The following is a 13,054-nucleotide window of genomic DNA, read 5'->3' on the forward strand; positions in this document are numbered from 1 at the left end:
TTCCCTTTCACCTTGGCAGCTCTATTCCTGATTTATTTAGTAATACATTTCATTGAATAATATGATCTTAGGATCCTATATTTCCAATCTTACTTTTTCATCAAGCGCTGACTAGAAAGGAAATGAGAAATTGCCCCTCTACATCCTCTGTGAAACTCCACAAAACTGTTTCAGAAATTTCTGGCAAGGAAGAGATATGTTAGAGAGTAGCTACTCTTACTCTACTAGTGCTCAGATGGAAGGCAATGGTTCCATGAGTAGGCTGAACTCCTCCTTTGCTATTTATTTTACTTGTGATAGCACATTTTCCCTCAGCAACTAATAAAATTTATTCAGTTTGGAAAATCCATAGGGGACAGACTGTCCAGAAATGCTGGGTGGTCTTCAACTTGTCCAGTTCCTATGGTTTCAGCTCAGCAAGTTCCCCAAGCAGTGGCGTAAGGGCTGGAGCCTTTCCATGGACACTTTCCCATAGATAGAGCATCCTAGCCACATGTTGACACAGGGAGGCTGATTCAGTCAATCAGTGCAAATTACCGCCCTAACTCCAACATCCGCCTGCCCCCAGCCCCTTGAGCAGTTCCCCAAATGTGCTACGTGGTCATTTAGAAACCACATACTTTGACCAGTGTGCCCTGCCCTGTGTTTAGCCTTTCAACTATTTGCTTACCACAATACATCAGTGGAATTTCATCTGTTTTACAATTGGCTGGGTGTCTTTGGCCTTGGCTTCCAAACACAATCATGTATTTTCAGAAGTGAGCTGCCTGTAGTTTTTAAACAGCAGATGCTCGCCCCTCTGTATAGTTTAAATACCCTGCTTTTTAATTTCTTGGCCTTAGTGTCAAACCTGACTTCTTGAGTCTATACCTGGGGTTGCTATCATAGCCACCTGCAGACAGGAGAGTGCATAAAACCTTTCTGGAAGGAGAAGTAATTCCACGTGACATGTCCTCTGAGGCAAATCTAAATCTTTTGCTTTAAAAATATTGAGAAATTTGATGAGTAAATGGAGTATTTTTTCTGTATACTTGGAATGAATGAGCCAATGAACAAATAAAAGGAAGAATGGATGCATGACTGACCAACCAACAGACCTCATGGGGTAACTATGTGTTAAGTAAGGTGACTATACAGTTATAAATTTTAGACTATAACACTTTTGAGAGTTAACAGGGTTGCCTTTTATAATTATGGTGGGATAACAGACATTAACTTGTCCCAGGCACACTGGAACATATTTAAATGGGTCCAATGTCTATAATATGCTTAGCACAGTGCCAGGCATGCAGAGTAACTATTAGCATGTTGCCATTATTATTATTATTATTATTATTATTATTAATTATTATTATTATTATTATTATTATTGACTTTAATAAAAATTATTTTTTGTAATGTTTTATTAGGTTTATTCACGCTTATATCTCTTTTCCTAATGAAAATATCACTGAACTAGGACCAGATGTAAGCTAAATTCCCATTGCTGAAAAAGCTAATACAGCTTCCAAAGATAATAAGAAAACAAAAGAAATCACAAGAAAAGGTTTACCTTCAAGCCAAGCGTCTAGTTTTGTGTTTTTTAGCTCAGATAAGAAAAATCATGCTTTAAATGTTGTCGAATAATATGGGCAACTGTCTAAAGGAAGAAAGGTTGGTAATAATATCAAGGACAGTTAGCAGAGAAGTAACTGAAACTCTCTCATTTCTATTTATCCATTTATTGAGACTTCCTGACTTTTTTTAATCTTAATATGTCATGGTCACAAAATAAGTCATTGAAAAAGTTTACTGTTCAAATAAAAACCTGCTAATATTGATTTGTAATAGATATGCCAGTATGTTTGGGCTTGGACATTTCCTTTGCTTGGTTTTGTTGCTCTTTGCTTTGAGAAATGACATCTCTGCAAGTATAAGTGATAATGATATCACAGTTTCAGTTTTTTAATATACTTCTTAGATCAGGTTTTCATGGAAGTATGTCCTTGATATATAATAGAAAGTATTCTTCCAATTCCTTGAATTTAAGCAGTTCTCCACAAAAGCTGGTCCCAATTTTTGTGAGCTTCTCTGGCAGACTAAGCAGCCCTTGATCTCTTTCTGGTTTGGAAAGGTGAAGAAATATGGAGTTTGTCACATATGAAGAGGTTCCTTCTTCTCCTCTGCCTCTCAGCTTTAGAACACATTTCCCACTGCAGGCACCACCCTCATCAGGAGCCTTCCTTACAAAGGACTGGATCCCACATTCTGGTTTTTTATTGTAGCTATAAAAAAAAATTGAGCCAAAAATATTTAATAAGCAGCTGGACCAATTTCTTTACCTACTACCTCTTTTTGAAGAGGATGGAACAAACAGTATTTGGGAGAAACAAAATAGTTTTTTAAATGTGAAGGAGGCATCTGTCTAGAAGAGTCTAATATAAAAGATGTTGGACAGGGTATCTGTCCTGTCCAGGCATCTCCTACCTTGTGTCAGAAATTGTTACTAAAACTCAGATGTTCTACAGAAAAGCACTGACTAGGAGTCTATTCCTCAGTATTTTAAAGGAGAAAATTACAGTGTATTACACATAAGTCCAAACGCCCTATCATTTTTCTAAAACATAGTTATAATGCAGGAAACTCCCCATGATTATTAGGTAGGAATTTTGGAGAGCCAAGTTTTATCTTACACTGTTTCTCTTGAATTTGTCATTTTGATCAGTATGCAGACTGAATGGATGGAACAGTATAGTTAGATGAGAAAAAGGGACAGCCTTAGAATGAAAATTTTCAGTGTCCCTAAAAATATTTTCTTCTTTTATTTTTCCTTTTAACCAGCATATTTTGGATATCTCTCGGGGTATTCAGCTCATTTTTAAAAATTGGAACATACTCGCTGATATGAACAGACCATATTTTTAGCTATTTGCCAGTGGATACATTTAAGTTTCTTCAAATTTTGCCTTTAGAGTATTGGGGCAGTAAATATCCTTCAGCTGATGCTTTTATTTCTGCTAAGCAGAGTCACAAAAGTATGATTATTAAGGCCAGGGATATGTGTATTGTATACTTTATTGGTGGTATCACATGACTTAACCAAAAGGGCAAAGCCATTCCCTGCCCTACCTCTGAGGTACCTACGTCAGCATTGCATATCACTTCTCAATATTTGCTGACATGAGAGTGAAAAATGATACTTCCTTAATGTGTTAGTTTACCTTTTTTTACTCTTATTAAGGATGAAAATTCTTAGGTATTTGTATTTGTATGCTTATATTGGCAATATGCATTTCTTCCTCTGTGATTTGCTTTTTTTCTCAGTTTTTTAAAAATAAAATTGACATAAGACGTAATTTGCCTTTTTTATTTCAAAACAAACCTGGTACACATTTAGAACATTGTATGTAATAGGAATGTGTTAGCCAACCAAGTGTTGTTATGGAAGTATATTAAGATCATATTGCTTTTGTGATTTCTTCATCCAAGATTTCTATAAAGAGTTAAGTCTTCAATGTTTTAGAGCAAAATAGATTTTATTGATAATAGATGATTCACATATTATACATGGATCCATAAATTTAATCGTTCATAGCGATTAGTACAATGTGCTCTGAATCAGGATCTAATAAAAAAGACAATTGTTAATGTACACATTTTACAAAGTGTGTCTGAGAACAGAACAAAAATATTAGAGTAGTCCCCCCTTATCTGCGGATGGTTTCATTTTACATGGTTTCTGTTACCCACAGTCAACCACAGTCCAAAAATATTAAATAGGAAATTACAGAAATAAACAATTCATAAGTTTTTAAGTTACGTGCCATTCTGAGTAGCACAATGAAATCTGACCCTATTCTGCTTCATCTCATCCCATCCTGCTCAGGATATGAATCATTTCTTTGTCCAGCACATTTACCCTACTTCATCTCATCACGTAGGCTTTATATCATCTCCATTATCACAAAAAGAAGAGTCCAGTAAAGTAAGATATTTTGAGAGAAAGACCACATTCACATAACTTTTATAATAGTATATTGTTATAATTGTTCTGTTTTATTAGTTGTTAACTTCTCACTGTGCCTAGATTGTAAGTTAAATTTTATCGTAGGTATGTATAGATAGGGGAAAACAGTATATATAGGGCTCAGTACTATCTACAGTTTTAGGCATCCACTGGTGGTCTTGGAAAATACTTCCACAGATAAGGGAAGACTACTGTATGCACTTGTCTTGAATATAGGACTTCTGCAACTCTTACGTAAATTTGTTAACTAAGCAGTGTCTTTTAATTCAGATATTTGATGGAACTATTATTTTACACTAAATTTGTTTTTACATTTGTTCATATTTATCTACTGCTCATTCTCAACAGCTTGTACCTTTGAACTACTGAGCATTGCTCAGCCACTGTGACCTAATGGTAGAAATCACAATGCACATGGTTGCTGAGAGGGCTTAGCAATGGTGCCACCTCTGAAGAACTATGACTGAAGCAAGAAACTTTTCTAATGATGTACATATTTATTTCATATGGATACTGAAAAAAGATAAGGTGTAATGACAGCAGTTTAAAAAACATCCCTGCTATTTGAGAAGGGAGGAGCCACTTAACAGCCCAGCCAAGTTCTCCCCTCTACACGTCAGAGCTTCCTGCCTCTTGGGGGCTCTCTGGCTCTGTGACATAGGCTATAGAACCCTCCCACCACTCTCAAGGAATGTTCTACTTCCTTAAGAAAGCTGGACAGAAACCCCTTCCTAGGGGTTCATTAATGTAGCTAAAACTGGCTGACAGCCTGGACTTTGAAAAGACTTCCCCAAACACAAAGGGAGTGAACACAGGGTCTAGATATCTGACTTATGTTTGGGAAGCCTCTCCTCCTCCCCCAGGGCTCAGGCGCTGTCTTTTGAAAAGTGCTTTCCACTCCCCTTCCTGTAGAGTGAAGAGACATATATAACCCGAGACTGAGGACGAGCTCTAGTGTCAGACCTCCTGGATTCAAATCATAGGTGTAAGTCCGTGGTCCCTCTCTGACCTCAATTGCCTTGTCTATAAAATAAGGATAATAATGGTACCTGTTTTGTAGGGTGGTTATGAGGATTAAAATACAGATGTAATGTTTAACATTGTTCCAGGTAAGCCCTTAATAAATGGCAGCTATGTGTCCTTCAGCTTCCCCTGCTCCTCTTCATCTGGCCCTTCAGCAGTCAGCCATGCTGTCCTAAAACACCATTTTCTGGGAGCAGACAAGGCTACCACCCCTGTCCCGCCTTCTGGTGGCACTCCCTTCACAGCCATCCTTCTGAAAACCTGTCTGTAATACTGGCTACAGTTCCTTTTTCTCTCCTCATTGACTCTACATTCAGCTTCCAGCACTCCATTAAAACTGTATTCTTGGGGAGATCCCAAAGAGCCTGCCCAAAGCAGTGCTTGTGATTCCCTCCCCATGTTCTTTCAGCGGTGTCAGACACAGCCAGGCCTCTCTTCTGTTCCTCAGTGACATAGTTCTTTGAGCATCTCCTGCCCCCTTCTGTCTGCAGTTCCTCCTCCTCTGTGTGTTGGCAGTCCTCAGGGCACAGACCCAAGCCCTCTCCTCCCCATTCAGAACTTTCTCTCTCAGAGTTTTCATCCATTCTTCTGCCATTCCATGCACCTGACAGCTCCCTAATGTGTATCTTTAGCCCAGACCTCACCCCAGAACTTCCAACTTAGATAATCGAGGACCTATTTCATATCCCTGTTGGACCGTGCCTTCATATACTAAATTCACACACCTCAAATTGAGCTCCTAGTTAATCCTTTATAGATTTCATCTTCTTTCCATCTGAGTAAATAGTTTGTCCATCCATCTCATTGCTCAAGAAACCTGGGATAGCCTTTATTCCTACCTCATCATCAAATTAGCCCCTCTCATCAAATTCATTGCCAGTTTCTCTTGATAGTATTGCTAAAATACATACTCCTGCACTGCCACCCAGGTCCCAGCCACTTCCAGCTCCCCCAGACTCCTGGTTTCCCTGCACCCACTCTAGTCCCTGCACTCAGTTCTCCATACTGAAGTCAGAGTGATCTTTGAAATGTAAATTGCCTCCTGGCACTTCTCTGTTTAAAATCCTTGGGCCAGAATAATCACAGAATAAAATCCCTTGGCCTGTGGTACTGGACAGCCTCATCACAAGTCACCTCCCCTTTGCTTTCTGGGGCTTTTCTGATCTAGCTCTTCCGTTTCTCAGGGCCATCTAGCCTTATCCTCTGCTAGAATGCTCATCTCATTACTTTTCACTGAGCTAATCCCTGACCACCTGATCTAAATTAGGCCCCTCCTGTTATTCTCTTTTACCTCAGCCTGTACTTTTCCTTCATGACCTTTATTACAGTTTGGTGTATACATATGCATAGCTCCCACTGGGTCCCGAATTGCTAAGGGTACAGATTAGGTCTGTTTTGTTTTCAGTTATTTGGCCTGCACCTTGCACATTGAGTTCCACACAGGAAATGCTCAGTCATCATCTTTGAATGACCCCTAGCTCTTTGCCATTAAATATAATAGGGGAGGTCCCATGGGAATGGCAGCCCAAAGCACTGATGCCACAATAGAAGACATCCATAGTGTGGCCCCAGAATATGCCATGTGATGTGAGGTTGGGGACACAGTGGCAACTCTTTTTTGCCAGGTGTGAGGAGCTTTGGGAAAGGGATCCCGCAAGACTTCCCAGAGGAGGTGAAGCTCAAGGTGAGAATGTGAGATCAGAAAGCAGGTCAGGGGAAGGCCATCCCTCCTTCCCTCTCTCTTGCCCTTCTGCCTGCTCCTGTGACAGACCCTATAACATGTCAGCTTCTTCTAGTTTTGCCCCAGAGTTAATCCAGGACAAGGTCTACAGGAGTTATGCTGAGGGAGAAGAAAAAGAGAAACCACTAGAAATTGCTACCCTGTGTCTCCTGTCTATTCATTTCCTGCCCTGTACCCATTCCCTGGGCTTCACGCCAGTTCCTGCAGAGAAATGACCCAGAAATGATGGGTGAAGGGAAAGACATTGAAAGGGTTGGTGGGTAATGGGGAACCTTTGTGCCCCAGCTTTAGTTTTCCTTATTAAAAGCAGTAAACATCTTTGGCAGAACCTGGAAAGCACTCTGCTGCCTGTGATGCTGCAGGTGAAAGGGCAGGAGGCCTTGGCAAAGAAGGGTTAAAAGAAGACAGACAAGTCCCAGTAGGCCAGAATAGGCCCAATGGCTCAGACTTAGACAGATGTCCCCCTCATGTTCCCTCCCAGGAGGGGAAGTAAAACCCTTGATTTCCTGACCTAACACAGGAGGAACTTCCAAATACATTTTCCTATAGAAACTGAGCTACACAAAACGGTTGCGGTCTATAGGGTATCATGCTATGAATCAACTGTGGGTCAAGCAGGCCATAACCACCATATATGAAATTGTTACTAAAGAAAAATGTCTTAACTTTCAAGCAATAGATTTACAAATACAGTTATTGAATATATTTACTAGGTTTCAAGCACTGTGCTAATCACTGTACATGTGTTATTGCATTTGATCCTTCTTATAATACTATAAGGGAGATAGGCCCATTTTACAGATATGTAAACTGAGGTTTAGAGGTTAAGTAACTTTCTCAAGGTCACAGTAGGTGGTAGCTCTGGGACTCAAACCTAAGTCTGATTCCATTCTTTAAACCATCATGATGCACTTTCAAGCATAACTGTTTCTGAAATTCGGGACTGTATTGACCTAGATCTCTAAAAGCCTCTTTCTAGCTCATTTTTTATCAGCTCTGTTTTCCATCGCTATATATTTGTTTATCCTTTTTGAAAGCATTTTTTTTATTTGAGCATTTCTCTAATTTCTTGAGTTGGAATAGAAGTATATTCACATTATTTTACAAATAGGTACTTGGTAAATATTCACTGCTACTATAAATATTAACTATTTCTATGACCATGAGGAAAAGATTCACAAATTAGATTCGTTTTTGTGTTTTGAACTTTGTAACTCATTTCTAATTACAATTTTATTTATTTTTTACTGAAGGAAGAAGATTTCTCTCTCCAAGTCGGCTATAGTCTGCCTCTGGCTGCGACACCTTCCCAGCCTTGAAAAAGCAATGCTTCATCTTTTTGAAAAGCTAACCTCCAGTGAGAGAAATTTTCTGAGAAGGATCGAATGCTTTATAAAAGATTCATTGCTGGTATGTGCTAAACTCTGATGAGAAAAATTCTTAAAGAAGATGATGGGTATCATTTCATTTAATCAGAGTAAGGGAAAAAATGTGAACAAAAGAGCAACTGACATCCTTTAAAATAACGATGTGTTTACCTTTTATTTTAAAAGTATCCACTGTGGGGGTTATTTCTGCATGCTTAGAGCATATATTGAAAATAGGGAGAGATTCAAAATTTACTTGATTGTTGCACCTTATATTGCATAGTCACAAGAACTAACATTTGACAACAAACTTTTTTAAAACAATAATTTCTTATTTTCACACGACAAATAAGTTTTTAAAAAATGAGGATGTTATTAATGAGAGGAGGAATCAATCAACAAAGAAAAACATTCAAGAATAAACTTTCACTAGAGGAAAAATAAAATAAGAGAAACTAAAACCCCAGAAATATGGTTAAAACAACAAAAACAACTTAAGAATTCTGTAAGTTTTCTTTTGGTGTAAGCCTGCCCACTTTGAACTCTAGCTCTGTGCAGTAGCTGCTTGTCTGCCTTGTTCTCAGAACTTCTCAGACCTGGGAAGTTGGGCTCAGGGGGCCGGGCTCCCAGGCAGTCCTCAGAACCTGACCAGTCTGAGCATTTTCCCTCTGTGGGAGGCAGCTCTGGAATTTATGTGCATTTTTGTAAGAACAGGGATAAATACCAACACTCCCTGAAGAAACAATTCTAAAACTACAAGGACATGCGATGCTCCCACTGAGGAACCTCAGTGGCTCTAACATGCTTTCTCATTGGCTTTCGTAACCTCGGGGAGATGTGGCACAGAAAATTACTTCCTGTTGTACAGATGGAGAAAATTAGTTCAGGGAGAGATGGAGAACAGTCAGATATTAAGCTGGTGGCCAGGAGATTGGGCAGGAGAAAGTGTTCACCCTCCCCACAAAGCTGAGACTTGGTAGGCCTGAAGCCCTGTGCCCAGAGTGCTCTGAGGTTGGCTGAGTTTACTCAACCCCCACCTCCCAGACACCTTCTATTTGTTTGATTTAGTTGGAACTTCCTGTTTTCTTTCTCTTTCAAATTGGAGATCATGTAAGGGAATCATAATTGAATCAGCTACCTTCTTCCTATATTCCTGAATTACTCATTTTATATCCTGATCATTTCCCACCATTGTATGTGTATGATTGTCCATGGCCATGCTTGCCTCCTCCCTTATTTCCTGAGCCCCTCTTTGCCTTCATGTTATGGGTCCTCTCGGGTGACTGTGGCTTGGGTCGTGGTCACCAGTAGCTTTCACTTGTAAGTTTTGGGGCTCAGATCGAACCCAACTGGTTTGGAAATTTACAGTGTTTGATAGGAAAAAAAGAGGAAGGAAGATAGATATAAAGACTGAGGGAGCCTAAGGAGAGTTTTTTATAGGAACATTACTGTTGACCTCATCATTGAAAAGAGTTGCATAGTAAGGTGAGAAAAGAGATGTGCCTTATATAAAAATAATAACAACAAAATTCAAAATAAACAAAGCTTTTCGAAGCTTGCTGGCATCTCATTGCAAGCATTACTTTCATTATCAGGGAGATCTCTGTATTTCTAACTTAAATGAACATGCTATAATTTAATTTTCTTTGGTCCTTTTTTAGTGGCAAAATATAGTAACTGAACTATTTCCTTGCTTTCAAGGCCTTTACTAAATTTTCTTTAAGTCTTCTCTCTATAGAGAAATTCCAGTTCCATTGACTTTTCTAATGTGGTTTGATTCTGTGACCTTTCATTGGTTCTTGTGGTTCTTCTTTGGACCTTCTCCATGTCCTCTTTACCTGTGGCCATCAGGCCTAAGCAACACTCTGTAAGCATAGGATATCACTGCAAATGAAGGAGAGAGAAAGCAGGCACTCCCATTAAACATTGCATTGTATAACCATCAGCTGCCAGTTTACAGTTTAAAATAATCTTCCCCAGTTGAACAGCTTCAAAGTCAGTTGATGAATAAAAGCATTTATCAAGATCACGTGTGTAAAGATTCAGAGATTCCATTATGGTTAAAGGGGGATTCCAGAGGGTATTATTTGGTTTAATTTATTGTGGCATTGGCAGGATGTGACCTCTCTGTGCCTTATGGTTCAAGGAGGTAATTACAGTACAGAGTGGAAGTTCCTGATTGGCGTGGGCTGCTCTCCTCAGGCATCCTGGGCCAGCAGTGCCAGAAAGCAGGATAGAATAAGTCTGTGACATGACCGAGTGATTAGAAGGGTAACCTGAAGAACTTGCTTCCTAATTGCATCATCTGATTCATTTATCACAGCACAGTATCTTGGTGTAGTGACAGGACCTTGCAGAAGTATCAGAGAGATCTCAAAGACTCAGATAGCATGGGACTGCTGTGCTTTTCCTCCAGAAGAAACTTGATGCCTATTACATTAGAGTTGGATTCTGAGAGTAATTAAAGTGTGATGGTCTACGTAACTTGTATTTTATATGGAGCACTGTTAATTATGTTTCCATCTCTTGGGACTATCCAGAATTAGCTCTGGAAATTCTATAGTTACCAATATGTTGCAAAAACAAAAGATAAAAGTGTGGTACAGGTTATACACAGTGAAATGATTTCTCCAAATATTCTGTGGGTTCTCAGGGACTCAGAGGCTTGGAATTTTCCATTAAGACTAAATAATAAGGCACTAACCCACCTGAATTCTAAATGTATACACACACACACACACACACACACACACGACTTATAAAAATAAGTTTGCTTTTAAATCTCACCCTTAGGCTTCTGTTGGTTGGAATGCCCCCAAGTACATGGTCACCTGCTGCATTTGGTGGCTCCTAAATAGTATTAACGTATAGTATCACAGTATTAACGTCAGTTTGTCATTTACTGTGAAGACTGATACTTTTCAAAAGCAGATAGTCTTGTGTTTCCCGAGATGGAACAGGCACTAGAAGGCCATAATCCATAGCTTCAGACCTGACCTTAAAACCCGATGTCCCCAAAAGCATTGAAAGCTACTTGCTAATTATGCAGCTTTCTTGACTGTTCGGTTTCCCAAGGCTGGCCCCAAATCAGAAGGACGTTATGTTTTCCAGTTACAGTTCTGTTTGTGGAGCCCAGAAAGCTATTGTTTGTATTTCACATTTGAATGAAAAGTGCTGGCTGAGTGGCAGGGTGGCACTGTGCTTGGCTACTCTGCTGAACACCAAGGCTGAGATGAGCCTGATTCCCATGCCCTCCCAGTCGCTCTTTGTTGGCAGATCCCGCATGCCGCCTGCCCCTCAGGCTGGGTCCAGAGTCGCAGCTCCTTCACCTTCTCAGATAGACTTGCGCATGAGAGAGCAGGTAGCAGAGAAGGGTAGAGGGGAAAGGCAAGCAGGGTTGGTTTTGTTTATTCACATTTTAAAAAATACTCGATATTTTCTCCTACCTGAAAGTCTTCATTGCTCAATTCAAATTCGTTCTTGTCAAGTATGCTTCAATAAAACTGGGGGAAAATTAGTTCTTGATCTGATAAGAGATTAAGAATAAAAAAGCATGCAGGTACCCCCCCGCACCGTGTCCTCCTTGATCTCTTGATGCATTCTTGTCTTCATTCTCCAGAGAGCAGTCATAGCCACTTCAAAAAGAAAAAGAAACTTCCTTCACACAAAATTCCAAATATAGTTCCCCTTTAATAAAAGATTATACCGAAGAATTAACTCCATCCACATCCTGGGTGATGTCAGTTTTCTGTGCTTGAATAATTTCTTACTAATGTTCTAGGGTTTTCTTTTCTTGCTTTTTCATTAGCAATCTCTTAAGCATGTCTTTTTTCGAGTTCTTTAATGTGATGCATGTAATTTAACAAAAGCTGAAGTAGGTAATTTAGCAATGGTCTAATGAGGGAAGTGCGCTAGTGGCTTATGCTTGTGGCTCAAAGATAAAGAATCTGCATCTCAGACAGTAGTTGCACTTCCCGGCGTCGACCTCAGGGGGGCACCAGATCACCCAGCATTGTCTCTGAAGATAGAGGCCCAAATTCCAAGTTCTGTTTTCACTGTTGGAGATGGAGGATTTTGCAACCAGTCAGAGATGAAGGGAGAGAGAAAAAATTAAATAAATAATAAAAACAGGACAGTGGTCGACCTGGGAGGTCACTGCCACTCAGAGGCTGAGCTGAGAAGCAGCAGGGGGCTGAGAAGCTGTCTTCCTGCTCAGGCTGCACAAGCTGACTGAATAGGAGGCGCTGGGCCAGGCTAGAAAGAGGAACTTCAGATTTGGGGGATTTTGTTCAGCTTCTAGAACCAGTATCCTTGTGTCTTAATACTCTGAGAGAGTGTGGGTAAATTTAAAACACAAAAGTACATTTGGTACTTGTTTAGTTTTTTTAAAGCCCAGAAATGACAGATTTATCACTAATTAAACAATAATTACATTAGGGAGTACTGAAAAAGTTGCTTGTAGTATAAACAACATCTGGTAAAGATTAAAAAGAAAGAATATTTTTCCATCTCAAATTTGTTGAAAGAAACTTGAATGTTTTGAAACAAAATAGATCCTAACATATAAAAGAGATATTTATAGTTTTACATTTAGTATTTTGAAAGTAGAAGAAAATGGCAAATAAAAAATACATATTTACTTATTTTATATGATAGATGTGAAGATTTTATTTAAGTAGTATTTTTTAAATAAATTGTTTTTGAACTCAATAAAGGGGTTTTACTGTTGAAATGAATCTTATGAAGAATCCTTTTTTTAAGAATAAAGTTATTTTTTAATGAATATAGTCACTCTTTATATACATATATTAACGTAAAGACTCCTACCTTTCAAGGATTTGAAGGAGTTTCTTACACAGTGGGACAGGATTGCTAACTGGAGGGAAAGCTCATCAGCCATTTCTTTAAAAAAAAAAA

General features: G+C 39.2%; 1 protein-coding gene across 9 annotated transcripts in view; it reads left to right on the forward strand.

Annotated features, from left to right (window-relative positions):
- FANCC (Fanconi anemia complementation group C) overlaps window positions 1-13,054 on the forward strand; it is a 236,060-nt gene that overhangs the window by 192,577 nt on the left and 30,429 nt on the right. For all 9 annotated transcript variants that reach the window (XR_003048429.1, XR_003048428.1, XM_015594784.2 and 6 more), the window contains one exon: window positions 8,024-8,180. Coding sequence is in view for 7 of the 9 variants with exons in the window: in XM_015594784.2 (XP_015450270.1) it covers window positions 8,024-8,180 (157 nt within the window). In the remaining 2 variants the exon portion in view is untranslated. The remainder of the gene's footprint in view (window positions 1-8,023; window positions 8,181-13,054) is intronic.

The sequence above is a fragment of the Pteropus alecto genome, unplaced genomic scaffold, assembly GCF_000325575.1.
Source record: "Pteropus alecto unplaced genomic scaffold, ASM32557v1 scaffold138, whole genome shotgun sequence".
Classification (NCBI taxonomy): Eukaryota; Metazoa; Chordata; class Mammalia; order Chiroptera; family Pteropodidae; genus Pteropus; species Pteropus alecto.